The following is a 23984-nucleotide window of genomic DNA, read 5'->3' on the forward strand; positions in this document are numbered from 1 at the left end:
TCATTTGTCAATTGTGTCTCCCAGTCAGTGTCCCTGCAGATAATGAAGGGGTATTGGGAGAGAAGAACTCAGCCAAGGAGTCGTGCTTGTCTGTATGTATCACACGTTATCTGTCCCTGCAGATAATGAGGGGATATTGGGAGAGAGTAACTCAGTAGGCTAGAAAGTTTAGGTCAGGCTGTCTACCTTCCCAGATGCATCTGCTCTGCCTTGAGCGTCCATTTCTGACCATTCTCTGTGTCCACTTACTATTCCAGCCTCCCTTCAGCATACCTCCTATGATTCTGCCTTCTGAATGCCAACTTTTTGTGAGTTCACATAATTTCCTGGTCATTCTCTACAAAAGATGAGAATCTGGGCACCTCAGTGCCTTTACAGATGTGGTTTCCTCTTCATTCAAAGCCTTTCTTCATCCCTCACCAGGCAAACTCCTCCCTCCAGAGGTCCAGTACTGTCTGTTCTTCCTCCTAGGAAGTCTACCGTTATGTATTGGTATGACAAATAAATATTTATTGGGTTGAATTAAATGATATTACTTTCCCCTTTTCTGGGTCATATTAAAAATAAGTCAAATTAATGATCATATTTCCAGAGTGACCAGAGTAGTTTGACTATGTTAGAGATCCAGAATAGAGTTTTTACCTAAATGAAAAGTAGGACAAAGACAATGTGGCAAGCATGCCACTCACATGTTGACCAGTCAATTGGGTGAGACAAGGGAAAAATGGGGAAAGAGATTTCTTCTTATGAGGTCAGGACACCAGTGATTAAACTTGTGGGTGATGGGAGTGGAAAACGTGGATTTAAATTGAGAAATACTGGGGGAATGATAGTTGAATTTACCATGTTTATTGAGAATACAGAATCCACAGTTAAGAGAGCTGGAAATCAGGAAGGGGAAGCAATTTGTTTTCAGAAGAACCAGCACACTTTCCCACAACCTTAAGAAAACCTGTCTTTTGTCTCCCCTTCATCACAATAATGCTCATTCTTTAACTGTCACTTTAACTTCTTTGAAACTCTTTCTGTCACTCAAATCCCTGTTGGTAGTCACCATTTGATCCTATCTGACTAAGCACTGGGCATTAGACACTGAAGGAAAAGGCAAGAAGGAGAAAAAGGGTCTGAAGGCTGGACCTTGAGACCAATGACACTGCAGATGCAACTGTGCTGTTATAATTGAGGCTTGAAAGAATCAACACCATAGACTGAGACAAATATAAAGTGTTATTAGCACTGGTATTTTGTACATTTAACCCCCCAATGCAGCAAAACATCAGACATTAATCTTTTTTTTTCCTCTTTCTTGATTACTAAATTAGCACCTTCTTCCTGAGTAGTTTGCAGAAATTTCCAGCAGTTTCCAGAACATTTTCTATTGCATTTCAATAAAACATGGCTTAAAATTGAAACATAGGCAGGTTACAGTTTTGCTGTCCCATACTGAGGTGTATTTTAGGAGTGGAATTGGTTATGATAAATTTTCCACCAGCAAAACCCTGTGATGTTGCTTTTAGTTTCTGCTCCACTGGGTCTTGTTTATCCAAATCACCTTTAAGAAGAGGATAGTAACTGACTTCAGCAATTAGATGTGTCACTAGAATAAGTCCATACTGTTAAAGTGACAGTTCTAAATGGATCAGGTTATTATAATGTTATACATCTGTTTTTTAAAATATTTATTTATTTGCCTGCACTGGGTCCTAGTTGCAGCATGCAAACTCTTAGTTGCAGCGTGTGAGATCTAATTCCCTGACCAGGGATTGAGCCTGGGCGCCCTGCTTTGGGAGCATAACGTCTCCCACTGGACCATCAGGGACATCCCTACATGTACTTTTTTAAATACTATAAGAAAGTGAGTAAGTGAAGTCACTCAGTCATGTCTGACTCTTTGCGACCCCATGGACTGCAGCCTACCAGGCTCCTCTGTCCATGGGATTTTTCCAGGCAAGAATATTGGAATGGGTTGCCATTTCCTTCTCCAGGGGATCTTCCCGACCCAGGGATTGAACCCAGGTCTCCCACATTGCAGGCAGATGCTTTAACCTCTGAGCCACCAGGGAAGCCCTTTTAAATACTATAAGTTATTCAGTTTGTCATGTGAAAACCTATAGTACAAAGAACAACAATCCATGTGACAGTCACAGCAGTCTGGGAAAAAATATATATATATATGTCTAGTGGTTTACTTTAAAAAAAATAATAACAGCTTTGGATTCTTGCCAAGTGATGTTTGAGTGTTTACACAGGTTCCCACACATGCTCTGTCCCTTCCTGTCTCAGAGTACGACCTAGAGCCATGCGATGACCCTGGCGTCCCTGCCTTCAGCAGAAGAATCGGCTTTCACTTCGGAGTCGGGGACGCACTGACCTTCTCCTGCTTCCCGGGTTACCGCTTAGAAGGTGCTACCAAACTCACGTGCCTGGGTGGGGGCCGCCGTGTGTGGAGTGCACCTCTGCCAAGGTGTGTGGGTAGGTGGTCACACGCTTTCATTTCATTCATCCAGGGGACAGGGTGTGGTGCAGTCAGCGCAGGGCCCCTGGGCCAAGGAGGGGTGAGGGCCACCCGCTGGGACGGACAGAGACTACACTTCCCAGGGCAGGGGAACAGGACCCCTTCTGGGCTGTGGTTACCTCAGTGACAAAGCCAGCCCCTTTCAGGTCTAAAACCTCATGACTGAATGGGGGTGTCAAGTGTAGTAATGAGGAAGAAGATATATATAAACATATACACTGTGTACCTGGGACAAAAGAAAAAAAGCTAGAAGGCAGGCTGTATTACCACAACCTTAAAGAATTCTGTTGCTAAAAAGCAGTGAGCCTCTCCTGGTGACAATTTAAAGTGCTGGTTTTGTTGTTTCTTTACACTCTGATTAGAGGATTGGGTGTACTCCTGCAAAGTGGCATGCTAGCATTTCTAATGCCGGATTAGCTTTCTCCCTGTGTTCTCGAGGAAGTCAAGCGGTCATTCTGTAGAGCTGTGTGAATCTTTATCTAGGTATTTGGCACGAGGCACTATACTGAGACTGTGGAATCAGGATGCCCATTCCGTGGGGTGTATTTGTTGTTAACCTGAGCCTGTGCTGCTGTGAGGAGTTCAGCAGAGAATCGATCTGGTGCTCAGAGTTTAAACACGAAAGCTTGGCTGAAGGTCTGGACAGTTTAGTCATTAGCTCTAGGGGCAGTGTCTTCTGCCTGCCCTCTGCAATGCTGCTCAGCATGAGAAGGGCTTGCAATCTGTCCTGTAAAGCTACCAAGCATGGCTAATGTCACAGCATTATGGCATTGTCTAGTTAGGACCCTCAGGCCCCTTAACTGTGAACCTTCTGAGTTCTTGAGAAGCCCCTGGTACCTTCCACGCACCTCTGACCAGCTGATACACTAGAGCCTGGTGGGCAAGTTGTGAAACTGAAATTTCATAACCCATAAAAATGCTGAATTGTTAACTTAGTACACCATACTTTTTCCAAAGCACAAAATCTCTTTAATCATTTAGAAATATTATGTGATTCAAAAGTCAATACTGTCTTTTTGAGTTCCAATGTGGCATAGACAATAAAGTAGTGAGGACTTTAATGTAAAAAATTAGACAAATGAACATGAAGTGTATCATCTCTGCTTCCTGCCAGGGTGCATCTCTGACCTTTCTATGATCTGACTTTCTCCGAAAACAGTAGTCCTCACTTTTTTTTGGTTATGGATTTTATTTGAGAATTGGATGCCAGTTTTGAAGATGGCCTAAAGGAAAAAGGAATACTTTCTAAGAAAATAATTTTCTAGATGATCCTAGATGTTCCCAGAGTTGCCTAGAATCCATTTACCCCAAATTAGAAATTACTGAACAAGATAGTTAAAATCTGGAGAAAAAACTCCCAACCCAATGAAGCTGAAGATTTATTCCCCATATGTAACATTGTCTATCAATTATAATATTCTATTTGCCTTTATTCTATTTTATCTCGATTCATTCTTGTTATCTGGGTTTTTGCATCACTGCCTTAAATGTAAAATGAGGAGCAACTGGGGTTGAAATAATAGTTAATATTTCAAGACCAGCACAGCTCTGAACTCTTTGCACGTGTCAAATCCATTCTACAGAAGGAAATGCTAAGAACCTAAGACCACCAGCACAATTAGCAAGATTCCAACACTAGGTCTTTCACCCAGCACTGAGACAGTGCAGTGGCTTGGGCTGAAGCTGTTCTATATTTTTCCTCTTGTGTTTTACCAGCTGCTCTCCAAATTTCCTTCCAGCCCATCTGGCCACAAGAGACCTTTGAATAGCCATGTTATTGTTCAGTCAATAAGTCATGTCCAACTCTTGCGACTGCATGAAACACTACCGCATGCCAGGCCTCCCTGTCCTTCACTATCTCCTGGAGTTTGCTCAAAATCACATTCATTGAGTCAATGATGCCTTCTAACCATCTCATCCTCTGTCACCCCCTTCTTCTTCTGCCCTCAATCTTTCCCAGCATCAGGGTCTTTTCCAATGATCTGGCTCTTTGCATCAGGTCAGCAAAGTTTTGGAACTTTAGCTTCAGCATCAGTTCAGTTCAGTTCAGTTCAGTCACTCAGTCATGTGTGACTCTTTGTGACCCCATGAACTATAGCATGCCAGGCCTCACTGTCCATCACCAACTCCCGGAATTTACTCAAACTCATGCCCATTGAGTCAGTGATGCCATCTAACCATCTCATCCTCTGTCATCCCCTTCTCCTCCCACCTTCAATCTTTCCCAGCATCAGGGTCTTCTCCAACAAGGCAGTTCTTCACATCAGGTAACCAAAGTATTGGAGTTTCAGCTTCAACATCATTCCTTCCAATGAACCTTCAGGATTGATTTCCTTTAGGATTGACTGGTCTGATCTTGCTGTCCAAAGGGACTCTCAAGAATCTTCTCCAGCACCACAGTTTGAAAGCATCAGTTCTTTGGCACTTACCCTTCTTTATGGTCTAACTCTCACATCCATACATGATTACTGGAAAAACCATAGCTTGGACTATGCAAACTTCTGTCAGCAAAGTGATATCTCTGGTTTTTAACATGCTGTCTAATTTTGGCACAGCTTTTCTTCCAAGGAGTAAGCATCTTTTAATTTCATGGCTTCAGTCATCATTTACAGTGATGTTGGAGCCCAAGAAAATACAATCTGTCACTGTTTCTACCTTTTCCCCATCTATTTGCCATGAAGTGATGGGGCCAGATGCCATGATCATTGTTTTTCGAATGTTGAGTTTTATGCCAGCTTTTTCATTCTCCTCTTTCACCTTCATCAAGAGGCTCTTTAGTTCCTCTTCACATTTTGCCTTAAGAGTGGTATTATCTGCATGTATGAGATTGTTGATATTTTTCCTGGCTATTGATTCCAGCTTGTGCTTCATCTACCCTAGCATTTCACTTGATGTAGTCTGGGTATAAGTTAAATAAGCAGGGTGACGATACACAGCCTTGTTGTACTCCTTTCCCAATTTTGAACCAGTCTGTTGTTCCATGTCCGGTTCTAACCATTGCTTCTTGTCCTGCCTGCATACAGGCTTTTCAGGAGGCAGGTAAGGTAGTGTGGTATTCCCATCTCTTTAAGAATTTTCCACAGTTTGTTGTGATCCACACAAAGGCTTTAGCATAGTCAGTGAGCAGATTTTTTTTTTTTTTAACCCCCTTGCTTTTTCTATGATCCAGCAAATGTTGGCAATTTGATCTCTGGTTTGTACGCCTTTTCTAAATCCAGTTTGTACGTCTGGAAGTTCTAAGTTCATGTACTGCTGAAGCCTGTCTTAAAGGATTTTGAGCACTACCTTGCTAGCATATGAAATGAGTGCAATTGTACAGTGGTTTGAACATTATCCGGCACTGCCTTTCTTTGGGATTGGAGTGAAAATTGTTGTTTTCCAGTCCACGGCCACTGCTAAAGCTTTTAAAATTTGCTCACATACTGAGTGCAGCACTTTAACAACATCATCTTTTAGGACTTGAAATAATTCAGCTGGAATTCCATCACCTCCACTAACTTTGTTTGTAGTAATGCATCAGTTCAGTTCAGTTCAGTCACTCAGTCATGTCTGACTCTTTGCAACCCCGTGTATCACAGCATGCCAGGCCTCCCTGTCCATCACCAACTCCCTGAGTTCATCCAAACTCTTGTTCATTGAGTCGGTGATGCCATCCAGCCATCTCATCCTCTGTTGTCCCCTTCTCCACGCCCCCAATCCCTCCCAGCATCAGTAGTAATGCATCAGTTCAGTTTAGTCGCTCAGTTGTGTCCGACTCTTTGCAACTCCATGAATCACAGCACGCCAGGCCTCTCTGTCCATCACCAACTCCTGGAGTTCACTCAGACTCACATCCATCGAGTCAGTGATGCCATCCAGCCATCTCATCCTCTGTTGTCCCCTTTTCCTCCTGCCCCCAGTCCCTCCCAGCATCAGAGTTTTTTCCAATGAGTCAACTCTTCGCATGAGGTGGACAAAGTACTGGAGTTTCAGCTTTAGCATCATTCCTTCCAAAGAAATCTCAGGGTTGATCTCCTTCAGAATGGACTGGTTGGATCCCCTTGCAGTCCAAGGGACTCTCAAGAGCCTTCTGCAACACCACAGTTCCAAAGCATCAGTCCTTTGGCGCTCAGCCTTCTTCACAGTCCAAATTTCACATCCATACATGACCACAGGAAAAACCATAGCCTTGACTAGATGGACCTTAGTCGGCAAAGTAATGTCTCTGCTTTTGAATATACTATCTAGGTTGGTCATAACTTTTCTTCCAAGGAGTAAGCGTCTTTTAATTTCATGGCTGCAGTCACCATCTGCAGTGATTTTGGAGCCCCCCAAAATAAACTCTGACACTGTTTCCACTGTTTCCCCATCTATTTCCCATGAAGTGATGGAAACGGATGCCATGATCTTCATTTTCTGAATGTTGAGCTTTGTCTTCACATCCATAATGTCTGATTTTAAGTGAGTGACCACACCATCTTGGTTATCTGGGTCATTGAGACCTTTTTTGTATAGTTCTGTGTTTCATTGCCACCTCTTCTTGATCTCATCTGCCTCTGTTAGGTCCCTACCATTTCTGTCCTCCACTATGCCCTTCTTCGCATGAAATGTTGCCTTGATAGCTACAGTTTTCTTGCACGGGTCTCTAGTCTTTCCCATTCTGTTGTTTTCCTCTGCTTCTTTGTGTTTTCATTTAAAAAGGCTTGCTTATATCTCCTTGCTATTCTCTGAAAGTCTGCATTCAGTTGGGTATATCTTTCTCTTTCTCTTTGCCTTTTGCATCTTCTCTTTTCTCAGCTATTTGTAAGGTCTCCTCAGACAACCATTTTGCCTTCTTGTATTTCTTTTACTTTGGGATGGTTTTGGTCACTGTCTCCTGTATAATGTTATGGACCTCCTTCCGTAGTTCTTCAAGCACTCTGTCTGCCATATCTAATCCCTTGAATCTATTTGTCACCTCCACTCTATAATCATAAGGAATTTGATTTAGGTCATATTTGAATGAACCAATGATTTTCCCTACTTTCTTCAATTTAAGCCTGAATTTTAAGCAATGAGAAGTTCATGATCTGAGCCACAGTCAGTCAGTTCCAGGTCTTGGTTTTGCTGACTGTATGGAACTTCTCCATCTTTGGCTGCAAAGAATAGAGTCCATCTGACTAACCATATTTCCAAGGGCAATAAAACTCAGCAGGTGACTCACTTGGCACCTGGGAGTTCTCCCCCCTCCTTTCCCTCATTCTCCACATCCGAATAGTGGTAGTTCTCAAGATTCTACTTCCCCCAGGGGTCCTCTCTGCCGGGCCTAGAGAACCCTTCACCTTCACACCCTGAAGATGCCCCTGCCTCCAGGACTGCCCCCCACAGGGCCGCAGCCACAGAGTAATCTGTCTGAATTCAGAGTCTCCCCCACCTGTCCATTAACTGAACTTGAGGCAGCCTCTGGGAGGGTCAGTGTTATTCACTGGTAGACCCTCTGACTTCCCTCCCAGCTCACTTGTGTACTTGAGCTCAGACACACACCTACACTCACATACAGATGCACTGCACAAGACACAAAATTGCCTGGTTCTCTTACCTGTAGGCCTCTCTCTTCACCGCTCCTTACTCACAGTGTGCACCCCCTTTTCTGCCAGACTGCCCCTCCCCATTTTGAATGCCCCCTCCATGCGGCTCTCTCCACCGTGCTTACTCCCTGGCTAGAGAGGGACCCTCTGGGATCACTGTCTGAGCCAATAAGCTTGTCTTCTTATCTCTGTCTCCCCAGCTGGGCTGACCTTTCCTTTACAGTGGGGGCTACCTTAGCCCAGATCCACCTCTGGGCCTTATTCAGTAAATGTTTGTCAAGCAATCGTTATTTCTCTCAGAGGTGCCTATCTTGATCTCACAGTTTGATTCATTGGCACTCCGTGTCTATCTTTCTTCCTTCAAAATCATAGAAATAAGAATAGCCTATCTCTAGCCAAGAGCTGCAGATCCATTCTGAAGATCACACCTGGAGGAAGGCCAAGAGAATTATGAGCACGCTGCTTCACCTTTCCCTATTAAACACCTGGTTATAAACAGAACTTTGAGTGGACACCTGGGCTGAGAACTGCCCTGACCTGCACTGCTTATGTGGAGATGTGTCCCTGTGAGATGAGAGGCACTGTGGGCTTCAGTAGTGTTTAGGGGAGCAAGTCTTCAGCAACAGAATTTGAATCCAGATCAGTGTAAGTAGGCAGATTGCGTGCATGCTCAATCATTCAATTGTATCTGACTCTTTGAGACCCTGTGGACTGTAGCCCGCCAGGCTCCTCTGTCCATGGGATTCTCCAGGCAAGGATCCTGGAGTGAGTTGCCATTTCAGCATATATTTTCACCTACTGTGTTACTATCAAATAGTAAATTAATATCCCTGATAAAGTATCTCTTAATATTGAATATTGATACTTACAGATAATATGGTTAATCCTCTAGGTGTGGACTTTCAGCTTCCAAAGCTGTGAGAAATACCGATTAATGTTGTCCTTTAAGCCTCTCATCTCTTCTGTTACATCACCCAGAGCTGCAAGACAGCCTGCACAGGTTGATGCTTTTGTACAGAAGAATTCACTGAAAAATCAATTGACTCTTATTTTTTTCATTTACTGTTATGTTTAGTTCCATTACAAAACTCTAAATAACAATTCAATTTTAATTACAGTTTCAGGAAGTTCTTTATAAAAAATTTTTTAAAAAAGAGCCAGTGATTCATTTTACGGGAAATTATATCCTTTCATCTTAAAGTCATTTTAAATGGATTATGGTAAGAACTTAAAATTGACACATTTAATTGCTCCGGGAATGGAGATTTGCAATGGATGTCTTAAATCAAGTTCAAAGAATTTCTGAAATTCTGATGACTTGCATTCTTTAAGTTTCTGAGCACCTGCTTTTTTACTCTTTGTCATATTTCACTCAGTTATCTCCTATGGGACAGTCTTGGGCTTTAGAGCACTTAGTCTTCTTTACACATTCCAGTTCTTTCATTTGAATATCAGGTTGCATCTGTCTTTGTGCACTAGGATATTCAATTGGAAATAAATTTAAGTCATTAGCCTGCCTCACAAACAGGATCCCAGTGCAGACGCTCCTGTACCATGGCAGGACATTTTGTGGAATATTAAGATGCTCAGTCATGACCACCTCATGTTCCTACTCTTGGAGTCATACATTCACATGTGTTCCTCGTGGGTTACTTAACATCTGTAAGCATAATTAATAATAAATATTGTACTTTGACAATGTAGTGTGATTGTTACTAGACCACCTGAGGTACAAATCCCAGTTCTGTCAACCATCCAGCCTGCCCCCATGTGATCTTGAGCAGGTTAATTAATCTGCCTCAGTTTCCTCATCTGTAAAATGGACTAAGCATTGATACTGACCTCTTAGAATTGTTTTATTTATTTAATCATGTAATACTTATAAAAATGCATTCAGTTCAAGTGACAAATAGACCAAAAGAAGAATAGATTGCTGTACCTAGACAGGCAAAGTCTTATACTTTTTATCGACCCTTTTGTTGTTCGGTCGCTGAGTCACGTCTAACTCTTTGCAACTCCTATGGACTGCAGCATACCAGTCCTTCGCTATATCCTGGAGCTTGCTCAGACTCATGTCCATTGAGTCAGTGATGCCGTCCAACCACATCATCCTTTGTCTTACCCTTCTCCTCCTGCCTTTAGTCTTTCCCAGCATCGTAAGTACTTATTTGATCTTCTAGTGTGTCCCTCTAGACTGGGAATTCTAGAATTTGTTAACATGTCCATTTTCACACTATGACTGTTTCCTTTAGAATCTTTGGGTTCAGTGTTTTCTTTTAGTGCGTGTCCTCTTTTCCAAACAGCCATCTATCAGGTCACCTCTGTGCTCCAAGCTCACCAGGGATCCTGGTTCCATGACCCCCAGATGCCCCCTGCGGTCTGGCCCAGTCTGTGTTTGCAGCCAGATCACCTAAGTTCTCCCAAATGTTACCCTGCTTCAGTCATGCCCTCAAGGCCACTTGTGCTTCTTTCTTAACGTTTTCTCCATTTCCCGTAAAACTTCCTTTTATGTCCTTTTGGAGGGAAAGGTAAGGGCAAGGGAACCAAGTTCTCCTGTGTTTTCTCCCTGATTCTCTTCCTGGCCCTCGTATGTGGGAGCATCCTGAGGTTCAAGGGCACAAATCGTCTGGAGCTGATCCTGAATCTCCAGCTTGTTCCTTCCATCATCAGGCCAGGGAAGCCCCACTTCTGGTACAGAGGAGGACTTCAGTTATTGTCAGAGAGAGACTGGGCAGTCAGAGATTTGTGATTATGAAGATGGGCAGGCCTGGGACATTGCCAAAGCTGTGTGACCCTCAGGAGGCCCCTCCTTAAAGTGAACCCTGCCCCTCTCTCGCCCCCATTATGTGCAGGCATTTTACTTATTTTCAATTTCCAGCTTGACCATTACTCTTCACACTCAGGCTTGTTTTGTTGGAATTTTAAAAATCACTGTGCTTATCACATAGTGTGGCTGATAAGTTATTTCATGCAGAATCACATGGAGCATTCTTGTCCCACAGGCATGCCCCCACACACACATATGTGAACACACACATGCAAACACACACATGCAAACTCAGGGCAATTTTATCTTGTTGTGGCTATTTTGGACACTTAGAGTTTTAGAGGTTAGCCTAACATGCTCACTTTCGTTGGTGAGGAAATGGGTGCTGAGAGTCTAGGTGACTTTCTCTGGTGACTAGTCTAGGTGACTTTGGCAGAAAGTTGAGGGCTATATTTGTTTTCATTTTTACTCTGATTTAAGTTCTTTATGTAAATTTGGATCTAGAGGTGAACTGCCTTCTCCTTTCATCAGAAAAAGGGAAAAATAATGTATTTTCTGCCATCAAAGGGACTTCTGTCCCAAGACAGTCAGACAGGCTCAGGACTGTGACATGGCAGTGGGGGACTCAGTGGTCCGGTCCATAGTGAAAATCCTGTTTAAGTGCATCCAGACTAAGGCCACAGAGTGCCGACGGGGGGAACTATGTGGACATCACTGTGGTATCAGCACATAGGGGTCGGCAGTGACACTTTACAAGGCAGAGCTGGGGCTCAAAGAGGTGAGCACCCAGGGGTCAGTCAGAGTGTTCAGGCTTATCTGTTTCCCCCTAGAACTCTTTGCAGGATAGGAGGAAGAAGCAGTCTACTAAAAGAAACAAGAAAATCTTGAAAATGGGATGAATGGGGATATCTTTCCTGTCCAGTTGGTAAAACAGTGAAAGGAAGTTGTTAGTCTATAAAAGCAATATATTAACAGCAGGCATGCATTGAGAGAGAAGAGGGCTGCCATGATTTTAAAGTTTTTATTTATTACAATCAGTAATTCCACTTTTGAATCCTCTTTCTTTTTTTAATGTTCTGTTTATTTTAGCTGAATGTGGAGCAAGTGTCAAAGGAAATGAAGGAACATTGCTATCTCCAAATTTCCCATCAAACTATGATAATAACCATGAGTGTATCTATCAAATTGAAACGGAAGCTGGCAAGGGGATCCATCTCAGAGCACGAAGCTTCCAGCTGTTTGAAGGAGATATTCTGAAGGTAAAAATAATTTTGTTTAATAATTTCTTTACAAGGAATAAATAGGATCTTGATCCAGCTATATCATAGATATAGATATATACCTATATTAACATATCTTTATATATACACATTTTTCCCAATTTGCCTATCCAACTGGTTTGAGATAGTGGTCTCTAGCATTATGTGTATTGGACTTTAAAATATCTCAGATCTGAAACACATCTAAGACATATTTTTTTTAAGATTGTTAATCTTAGTTTTCTTATATATAGAAAACATGCAATGGTACCTACCTTTTTTGTGATGTTTTGAGGATTAAATAATATAATATGGATGCATATTTGTAGCCTTGTGCCTAGCGCACACTAGGAGTTGTATTAGTAAAAACTCACAGGATCCTCAGACCAACCCTTTCTGCAGCCCCCCTTGATTTGTAAATGTGGTCATGACAGAGCATCCTTCAGAGCTGGAAGGATCTTGATGTGACAGTGGAAACAAACCTGACCACTGTCCTGGGACCACCAAGCAGGGTGATGTGGAGAAGCCACGCCAGGAGGAGGCAGTCTCACACACAAGGCTGAGTTGTGTTCACAGAACTCTGGGGTGTCCGAGGCATGGGGCCAGCCACAAGGGTCATTGCAGGAGGTGATTCTTAGCGTCAGAGCCTTGGGGAGCTGCTCTGGGGTGGGAGTGGGGGGGTTCAGACCTGCATACTACTCACATTCCAGATGGATTCAGGAAAATGGGTGGAGAAATGGATCCATGGCATCAGGTCTTACCTTGACCTGAAAATCTCAGCTCCAACTGCAAATGCCACCAAGCTCCTTCTAAAATTCTTCCCATATCTCCTGAAACTATGTCAGCAAACTGGGACCTCCCTGGGTCTAGGGCCTGAGTAGCCACTTGCAGCCCAAGCCTCAGGGAAAGAGAGTGGCTTTGAGCAACAAAGACCATGCTGGCCACCATCCAGCCTGTCCACAGCTGGTTCCAGGGGGACTGAGTACCCTGTCCATGATCACAGCTGGTTCACAAGAAGGACCTGTCTCATTCCCATTCTAAAGTCCTAGGGTGCCCACTCACATGTTCTTCTGCACAGACAGACACAACGTTCCATCTCAGGGCCAGTTAACTTGGCTCACTTGAAGCTGTGAGCATTGAGAAGCTATGCAAAGAGCCTGCTACGGGGGGACCCTAGTGCCCTCCAAAGGTGCTCTGTGTGTAGTGGATGAAGAAGATCGCTGGCAGTATCCAACATGTGCACAGGCCAAGAGAAGCTTCCAGACTCAAGAGCTCCCTTCCTCCAAGTCCACCCTTGACTACAGTTCTAGGTCATAATTTAGCAGACAGATTTTATTTTAGCTGTTCTTTCATTGTAATGGTCTTTCGAAAAAGCTCATGTTGACAGTATGAGTCACTGTAATTAAGAAGTGATTTTCAGGAATAAACTAGAATATCCTCACTGATCTAGAAAAAGTTAAAGTTGAATCATACAAAACTATTTTCTTTGCTAACCTCCCACTCAAGATATCAGCAAATTTGGGAAATACAGCAGTGGTCACAGGACTAGAAAACATCAGTTTTCACTCCAATCCCAAAGAAGAGAAATACCAGATAATGTTCAAACTACCATACAACTGCACCCATTGCACATGCTAGTAAGGCTATGCTCAAAATCCTTCAAGCTAGTCTTCAAAGTATGTGAATCAAGACCTTCCAGAGGTACAAGCTGGATTCAAAAAAGGCAGAGGAAGCAGACATCAAACTGCCAACATCCACTGGATCAAAGAAAAAGCAAGGGAATTCCAAAAAACATCTACTTCTGCTTCATTGACTACACTAAAGCCTTTGACTGTGTGGAGCACAACAAACTGAAAAGTTCTTAAAGAGGTGGAAATATCAGACCACCTTACCTGTGATGGCTTACAGCAAATGGTGTCAGATTCCTGATCTCCAAAAAAGATTTAGCTTTAGAACCAGGGACCAGCCTTGATCACTCAAGAGCTTTTGTGTACCAGAGTTTTATTAAAGTATGTAAAGGAATAGAGAAAGCTTCTGACATAGACATTAGAAGGGGAACAAAGAGTGTGCCCTCACTAGGCTAAGCAATGGAGTTATATACTTTTTTAATTGGTTATTACAATAAATCAAAAGAATGTCTCAAGTTTGTAAAGATCTTACTAGACCTACTCCCATAATTTACATTTAAATATGACAGAATTAGAACTAACAATATAAAGATCTTACCAGAGCCACTCCCATGATATACATTCTAAGATAGCAGGATTAGTTAGAAGGTTTTCAAGGAGAAGCTGTCCTCAAGCAGGATACATTGTTGTTATGTAATGCTTAGTATAGAGTTTGAACTGAGTTGTTTGTTGTATAATCATCAGTTCTCCACTTAAAGAAAAAAGAAACAAAAAACATTTTATGTAACTAAGACTAAGGAATGGAAAGGGAAAAAAGGCATTTGTCCTTTCCTCCTCCTTGAGAATTTCAGACCCCTATCTCCTCCTCAGGGACCCTGGATTTCTTATCAACCTGCCTAGGAATTGACTCTCTCACCTGTATCCTGAGAAATTTGTATGTAGGTCAAGAAGCAACATTTAGAACCAGACATGGAAAAACAGACTGCTTCAAAACTGAGGAAGGTGTATGACAAGGCTGTATATTTTCACGCTGCTTATTTAACTTCTATGTAGAGTACACCATGCAGAATGATGGGCTGGATGAATCACATGCTGAAATCAAGATTGCCAAGAGAAATATCAACAGCCTCAGATATGCAGATGATACCACTCTAATGACAGAAAGTGAAGAGAAACTGAAGAGCCACTTGCTGAAGGGGAAAGAGGAGAGTGAAAAAGCTGGCTTAAAACTTAACATTTAAAAAACTAAGATCATGGCATCCATTCCTATCACTTCATGGCAAATAGAAGAAAAAAAGTGGCAACAGTGACATATTTTATTTTCTTGAGCTCCAAAATCACTGCAGAAATTGACTGCAGCCACAAAATTAAAAGATGCTTACTCCTTGGAAGGGGAGCTATGACAAACCTAGACAGCATATTCAAAAGCAGAGACCTTACTTTGCCGACAAAGGTTCATATAGTCAAAGGTATGGTTTTTCCAGTAGTCGTGTATGGATGTTAGAGTTGGACTATAAAGAAGGATGAGCACCGAAGAATTGATGCTTCCTAATTGTGGTGCTGGAGAAGATTCTTGAGAGTCCCTTGGACAGCAAGGATATCAAACCACTCAATCCTAACGGAAAACTATCCTGAATATTCATTTGAAGGATTGATGCTAAAGCTGAAGTTCCAATACTTTGAAGTTTCAGTACCTGATGTGAAGGCCAACTCATTTGAAAAGACCCTGATATTGGAAAAGACTGAAGACAAAGGAAGAAGTGGTTAGCAGAGGATGAGATTGTTAGATAGCATCACCAGCTCAATGGGCATGAATTTGAGCAAACTCCATGTGATAGCGAAGGGCAGGGAGGCCTGGCATGCTGCAGTCCATTGGGTGACAAAGAGTTGGGCATAACTTAGCAATGAGCGAAACATAACATATAGCCTTTAAGGCAAACTTTTAAGAACAATTAATAATACTTTGGTGTAGGTGATTGATTAGAGACACTGCATTAAATATATATTGATGAGTATTATTGGAATGGAAGGAAGCAGATCAGGTGCATTTGTGATTGTGTGCTGTTTAAACATGTTGATTATAATAAAAAATCAGAACAAAATCTTGCTTACCACATTGAATCCCAGAAAAACTGTCAATCATCTGAAGTGCCGAGATATTTTGCAAGCATATATTTTATTGAACATGCTAATAAATATCAAAGTGTTAAGAAGTTTCATGTGGGATTATCTTAATTTTAATTAATTTTATTGGCACATAGTTGCGTTAGTTTCTACTGTCCAGCAATGTGAATCAGTTATATGTATACACATATTCATTATTGATGCTATATTTAAAATAGATAAGTAATGAGAACCTCCTGTATAACTTAGGTAATGCTATGCTCTTTGGTAACCTAAATGGAAGGAAAAACAAAAAAGGGGATACAAGTATAGAGATTATCTTAATTTTTTACCTTAAATGCCATTTACATTGCCCCCATATAAATAGTATGATTTATACTATACAAAGGCCACATTTTCTATGTATACACCTTCCCACACATATAAACATGATGTTTCCTTGTTTTGAATGGAAAAATCACGTAAGAGAAGATAATCATGATGATGTGATCACTAATCTAGAGCCAGACACTTGAAAGTCAAGTGGGCCTTAGAAAGCATCACTATGAACAAAGCTAGTGGAGGTGATGGAATTCAGTTGAGCTGTTTCAAATCCTGAAAGATGATGCTGTGAAAGTGCTGCACTCAATATGCCAGCAAGTTTGGAAAAGTCAGCAGTGGCCACAGGACTGGAAAAGGTCAGTTTTCATTCCAATTTCAAAGAAGGCAATGCCAAAGAATGCTCAAACTACCACACAATTGCACTCATCTCACATGCTAGTAAAGTAATGCTCAAAATTCTCCAAGCCAGACTTCAGCAATACGTGAACCATGAACTCCCTGATGTTCAACCTGGTTTTAGAAAAGGCAGAGGAACCAGAGATCAAATTGCCAACATCCGCTGGATCATGGAAAAAGCAAGAGAGTTCCAGAAAAACATCTATTTCTGCTTTATTGACTATGCCAAAGCCTTTGACTGTGTGGATCACAATAAACTGTGGAAAATTCTGAAAGAGATGGGAATACCAGACCACCTAACCTGCCTCTTGAGGAATCTGTATGCAGGTCATGAAGCAACAGTTAGAACTGGACATGGAACAACAGACTGGTTCCAAATAGGAAAAGGAGTCCATCAAGGCTGTGTATTGTCACCCTGCTTATTTAACTTCTATGCAGAGTAAATCAAGAGAAACGCTGGACTGGAAGAAACACAAGCTGGAATCAAGATTGCCAGGAGAAATATCAATAGCCTCAGATATGCAGATGACACCACCCTTATGGCAGAAAGTGAAGAGGAACTCAAAAGCCTCTTGATGAAAGTGAAAGAGCAGAGTGAAAAAGTTGGCTTAAAGCTCAACATTCAGAAAACGAAGATCATGGCATCTGGTCCCATCACTCCATGGGAAATAGATGGGGAAACAGTAGAAACAGCGTCAGACTTTATTTTCGGGGGCTCCAAAATCACTGCAGATGGTGACTGCAGCTATGAAATTAAAAGACGCTTACTCCTTGGAAGAAAAGTTATGAACAACCTAGATAGTATATTCAAAAGCAGAGACATTACTTTACCGACTAAGGTCCGTCTAGTCAAGGCTATGGTTTTTCCTGTGGTCGTGTATGGATGTGAGAGTTGGACTGTGAAGAAGGCTGAGTGCTGAAGAATTGATGCTTTTGAACTGTGGTGTTGGAGAAGACTCTTGAAGGTCCCTTGGACTGCAAGGAGATCCAACCAGTCCATTCTGAAGGAGATCAACCCTGGGATTTCTTTGGAAGGAATGATGCTAAAGCTGAAGCTCCAGTACTTTGGACACCTCATGCGAGGAACTGACTCATTGGAAAAGACTCTGATGCTGGGAGAGATTGGGGGCAGGAGTAGAGGGGACGACCAAGGATGAGATGGCTGGATGGCATCACGGACTCGATGGAGGTGAGTCTGAGTGAACTCCGGGAGATGGTGATGAACAGGGAGGCCTGGTGTGCTGTGATTCATGGGGTCGCAAAGAGTCGGACACAGCTTAGCGACTGAACTGAACTAAACTGAAGAAGAATGCCATGGTTAAATACGTAGAGAGAGGTTAGTTTTGGAAAGAGCTCTGGTGGGGCGGGGGTAGCACCTGCAGGCCTAGGGCTGGTTTCAGCATTGTCATTCCAGGATTCCTTGCAATGTTTTCTAACTGGTACTCATCTGCTCCCTTGGCTGTTCCATGCAGAGCATATGGTGCTGATTATGTGCCAAGCTCTGAGGAGATTTTGTAGTGCAACTAGTTATAGTCCTGCATTAATGTGAGACCCAAGGAACCTTTTCCTAATGACTGAAAGGGACGCTTTGATTCTAGCTGCTTGTAGATGAGGAAATACACTAGGAAGTGTTATCTTGAGCTAAAATTGCTCATTACTAATTTCATTGGCATTAAAAGTCAATGCCTTTGCCTTCCAACATTATCTGGGTTGTTGCTTGTGATACATGTGAAGCATGAATCCAGATTTTCAACTTGAGAGAACTGACAACATAATATCCGCACTTGTCAGTTACTTCTTCATTCAGAGATTTTCATTGTCAAGCCCAGTGCTAATTGCTGGTGATGTAGACAGATAAAACAGAATTACTCTTCTGCAGAAGCTTGTAGTTCAGCATGGCAGTGGGTCAGTTCTTGTGGTTGTAGATGAGAGGGTCCTGGGCACTATTCACTGTCTATGTGAGCTATTAAATCTCAGAGAAGCACTCAGACAAGCCAGGATCAATGGAGGTGACCAGCAAATGATGCTTCAGAGCTTTGAGGACTAGACCTAGGTGTGTGTTTATCTGCTTTAATGTCCCTCCTCTCTACAGATTCTTGTGAATCACAGAGAATTACATGGCATGTGGGGTAACATAAGACCTTGCTGGAGAGGCCTGGACACTATTTTTCAGCCAAAATGCTCTGGATTTAAAAGTCTTTATAATCTGGGTGTCAGAAACTAAAGCATGTACATTAAGCCAAATAATGATTTGTCCAGTACTAACTTGACACTAGTAAAGGGTATTTGATTCTCCTACTCGAGCATAAGAGTATTGAATTAAAATGCAGTCCAATCGTGAACCATAAAATTAGTTCTTCCAAATGTGTCCTCTCCGTTTAGGAGTGTGTGAACCTGTATGTCAGTCTGTCAAGCAGCATTCATGGTTTCCATGCACATCAGAAGAGCGATGGGAGAGGAAAAGGAAGAGTTAATCTCTGTGAGGGAACTAGACAGCCCTGGGGGTGGCTACCAAGCACTGTGATAAGCTTTATTTAGTTAAGACTTTTTCATCGATAAAAGCTGGATGTTCTCCAGTATGATGTGATACATTTGCATTCTTTCTTCTAAAAAGCCCACATCCATACCAGTGGTCCCTTGCTATGAACACTCATGATGTTCCAAGAGGCAAGTGGCCAAGCCTCTCCCATAAGCGTTCCAGTGTTGACCACTTACTGATGGTGTGAGGGCTCAATGCTGAATTCCACTAGAATGTAAACACAGTTTTTCTGGCATTAGGAGGGTTCTGTCCATGCCCTAAGATTGTTTGACTGGGGTAATGTGGCTGGCACCCCTGTACTCCCAGTGTGGACCTGAGAAGGCACCACTTCATCTCCCTTGGGGCCTCTCTGGTAGCTTACATGGTAAAGAACCCTCCTGCAGTGCACGAGACCCAGGCTCAATCTGTGAGTTAGGAGGATCCCCTGGAGGAGGAAATGGCTCCCCACTCCAGTATTCTTGCCTGGAGAATCCCATGGACTGAGGAGCCTGGCAGTGTACAGGTCATGGGGTTGCAAAGAGTCAGATACAACTGAACAACTTACACTTTCACACTTTCCTTTCCCTCACCCATGATGTCTACTCAAAACCAAGCCCGGTCACTTGCCTTCCAGACACTCAGGGTGTCCACTCAGGCTGTACAACCTAGAAAGACAGAGTCAATCACCAAGTGCTTTCAAGACCAGACACCAATTCCTCTGTTAGGACAAATTCAAAGCTGAAGTCACCACAGGCACAGGGATGAGAAAGTGGGACAAAGCTTCGGTGCCACATCCTGTGACATGTTCCGATGGAGAGAGGACATCCCCAGTGAACCGCAACACAAGCTTTCAAACTCTGTACACGGATTGGGAGGGAGAGAATATGGTAGCCCCTGGAACCGGGAAGTGCAGACGCCTAGTGATTCCATTTTACATGAACAGAGAGAACTCAGCTTGATGGAGATAAATGACCTGGGCACAAGTGGGATCTTTTGTCTTTAATGTAAAGGTAAAACAGAGAAAAAACGATGGTCTGGCAGTGTCCACTCAGCTTTCTATAAACTGTGTAGCTTTCTAAAGAGTTGTCTAAAATCATGTGTTTCAAAGTTTGGATTTCTTGTTAAAATTGCTGGCATATGAACAGAATTCAGTTACCAGGGTGCTTGTGCTGTGGGTTCTCCTCAGGTCTACGATGGAAAAGACAGCTCGTCGCGGCCCCTGGGTGCCTTCACTAGGAACGAGCTGGTGGGGCTCGTCCTAAACAGCACCTCCAACCACCTGTGGCTGGAGTTCAACTCCAACGGATCTGACACGGACCAGGGATTTCAGCTCACCTACACCAGTAAGTGCTGTGCAGGTTAACCCTTTCATATTACTTTTATTTTCTCAGGATACAGCTGTTACTTCACTAATATACCTTCTAAATATCGATTTTTTTTTCCTGGGCCCCCTCCTGTGTTTTTGGATCACTGTTTAATTCTGTGAATTGTTCAACAGGCAGTAAATTTAGACACATTATCAAAAGCAGGAGTTTGAAGCATATTTATTTAGGCATATTCATATTCTCATAACATGGCTGTACGTGAAAAGAAAATATCATGACACTGAAGAGATATTAGGGTTAAAGTGATTGTGATTTAATGCACCTGACAAAAATTCATAGCCATATGTATGAAAGATTTTGAATGAATGATACAACTGATAGTAATAGTCTTTGAATGCCTATGACACATTGATACTTTCTGTTATATCTATTACATTCTATACATTCTGTAAGATAGATTACATGTGTGTAAAATATAATAAATAATTTATACATATAAACACACAGGTACACACATATGGGTGTGTATATCTCAACTCTATGTTTTAAGCTCTTTCTTCTCACAAATAATTTCCTATGAGAAAACTAAACAGAAGTAATTGCAGCATGTGTCCAAGTTATCAGGTAATGAGTCAGTAGAACCAGGATTGGACCTGTAGCTCACACTTTTGTTTTTTTTTTTTAACTTAAAAAAAAAAAGTATAAACCAATTAGCAATGTTGTGATAGTTTCAGGTGAACAGCAAAAGGATTCACCCATATACATATGTATGTGTGTGTGTGTGTCCATTCTCCCACAAACTCGCTTCCCATCCAGGCTGCCACATAGCACTGAGCAGAGTTCCCTGTGCTACACAGTAGGTCCCTGTTGGTTATCCATTTTAAATATAGCACTGTGTACCTGTCCATCCCAAACTCCCTAGCTATCCCGTCCCTCCACTCCTCACCCCTGGCAACCATAAGATTGTTCTCTAAGTCTATGTAGCTCACAGTTTTAAGCAGTGTTTTTGTGTCCCCTATTAATATAATTAATATAAGTAAACATGGAAATGCCTTTTTTAAAAGAAAAATAAAGTTAAAAATGTAGCTATTTGGTATGGGTAACTAATTAAAATTGAGTAATAAATTAACTAAAATGCTTAAAATCTATAAGACAGCCCAATTCTTCACTGATTTAATGATTAAAAATCTTTGTGATACCAAATACTATGACATAGGAAATTAAAATTTTTGGATTTTGAGCATGAAAGTATGTTAATGATTATCAAGACTGATTCCTTTATCTGATAGATGAGCAAATGAAGGCCTGAAAAAGATAATAACTATCCCAGACACAAAGCTAACCCAGATGCCCTAAAGGAAGATTAATTGCCTCAAATCTCCCTTGGTAGGTGAAATTGCATTTGAAGAATTATAAGCCTTTTGGGAAAAATAGAATTACAGTCTCAGGGACATGATGAGAAAGCAAATGTTTCACTTTCATAAAAATAACCATTTAAAAGACTCCATGAAGTGAAACCATATTAGTTATATTGTATGCAAATAAATTGCTAGCAATTATATTACAAAATAAATGTATGATTATAATTTTTGTTTACTAGAATTCTACTTTTCAGAATTTCATGCTCAAAAAAGTTTCAAAGAGTTCTTGTCAAGCCAGTTTGCTCCGCTTGCAGATAAAATGTAAACCAGCCTGATCTCTTTTTATTCCTGCTGTGGGTTTTTCATCAGATGCTCATCAAATGTAACTTATTGCTTGTATGTGTCAATACTCGCTTCCCAGCTCTTACCCTGGTCTTGCAGTTTAGAGGAACATGGGTACTAGAGAAGGAGAATAGTGTGAATACTCTCCAGGTAACTTTCTGAGTTTCCTGGAGTAAGGGCAAGCCCCAGGACACCTGGATTTCCTCTGCCTCTTATATTGTGTTAGCTTCTCTGCTAAATCATGCTTCTTACAATGCTTTGTCAGTGAAGAGCTGAAAACCATGGTCCTCTCTCTTCTCCGCCCTGGTGTGGCGGTTACTAAGTTTCATAGAAATGTATCATGTTTGATAGGTTATACCACATTATTATTTCTCAGCCCTAGTTACCCCATGCTATTTTCCCTCTAACAATTTCAAAGGAGATAATTTATTTTTTTTAAAAAAGAAACTTTTTATTTTATATTAGAGCATAGCTGATTAACAATGTTGTGATAGTTTCAGGTGAAGAGAGAAGGGACTCAGCCACACATATACAATGTCCATTCTCTGTCAAACTCCCCTCCCATCCAGGCTGCCACATAGCATTGAGCAGAGTTCTCTGTGCTATACAGTAGGTCCTTGTTGGTTATTCATTTTAAACCTAGTAGTTTGTACATGTCCATCCCAAACTCCCTAACCGCCCCTTCCCCTTATCCTTCCCCCTGCAACCGTAAGTTTATTCTCTAAGTCTGTGAGTCTCTTTTTGTTTTGTAAGTCCATTTGTATCTCTTCTTTTAAGATGTCACATATAAGGAATGACACGGCATTTCTGCTTCTCTGTCTGACTCACTTTGCCCGGTATGACAATCTCTAGGTCCATCCGTGGTGTGCAAATGGCATCGTTTTATTCTTTTTAACGGCTGAGTAAAATTCCACTGAATGCTGTGGTATATATGGACCACATCGTCTTTATCCATTTTTCTGTCGATGAACACTTCGGCTGCTTCCATGCCTCAGCTATTGTGAACAGTGCTAGAGGGAACACTGGGGTGCATGTACGAGAACAGTAATTTTAAATTTATGAACATTCATTTCGTATAGTCTCATGGTCATGCAAGAGACATCAGGAAGCAGATTCACACCTGCTGGATTTTATAGTCACTTTATTTCTTTATCACTGAGATGGGGGCTACTGAACTGTTTCGAGAATTCTGACTTTCGCTTTATTTTCCAAGTGGCATTGAAGAAAGCCCATATACCCTAAAATCCTGTGACTTGAGTGCCATTAGAGGTTGAAGGCTTCATCTGTGTGTCATGCTCACCTTCCCTGGTCAAGAAGAGTGGCTTCAGTGTGTTATTGTCAGTCCCTCCAGCCAGCACATGGTGTTTGTCCCTGGGTCTCCATGTCACTCTCCAGTCTGTTAGAACTTTTTCTTTTCCTCCCATTTCTAAGTAACTTTGAGAAAATTTGAAGTCATGGATCTATTCATAGGCACTTTCCAATTATGTGAACTTTTTTTTAAAATATAAATTTATTTATTTTAATTGGAGGTTAGTTACTTTACAATATTATATTGGTTTTGCCATACATCAACGTGAATCTGCCACAGGTATACATGTGTTCCCCATCATGAATCCCCCACCCTCCTCCCTCCCCATAGCATAAACTTTCTAAAAGAGTAAGAAAGAAATATTGGTGACAGCATCAATTTAGCTCTTAGTCAAATCAACTTGATGGGAGTAGCTCTCTTTCCTGCCTGTTTCCCTCTTTGCCCTCCCCTTCAGTCCCTGGGTGGGGAAGATCTCCTGGAGAAGGAAATGGCAACCCAATCCAGTACTCCTGCCTCAAGAATCCCACGGATGGAGGAGCCTGGTAGGCTACAGTCCAAAGAGTCGGGCACGAC

At 41.9% G+C, this 23984-nt stretch overlaps 1 protein-coding gene across 1 annotated transcript in view; it reads left to right on the forward strand.

The window, feature by feature from the left end:
* Positions 1–23984, forward strand: part of CSMD1 (CUB and Sushi multiple domains 1) — a 1675023-nt gene that overhangs the window by 1322732 nt on the left and 328307 nt on the right. Inside the window, exons 21-23 of the mRNA XM_068971399.1 lie at positions 2284–2472; positions 11918–12087; positions 20261–20417. Of these exons, the coding sequence (XP_068827500.1) occupies positions 2284–2472; positions 11918–12087; positions 20261–20417 (516 nt within the window). The remainder of the gene's footprint in view (positions 1–2283; positions 2473–11917; positions 12088–20260; positions 20418–23984) is intronic.

Source organism: Capricornis sumatraensis, chromosome 4, assembly GCF_032405125.1.
Source record: "Capricornis sumatraensis isolate serow.1 chromosome 4, serow.2, whole genome shotgun sequence".
NCBI classification, from domain to species: Eukaryota; Metazoa; Chordata; class Mammalia; order Artiodactyla; family Bovidae; genus Capricornis; species Capricornis sumatraensis.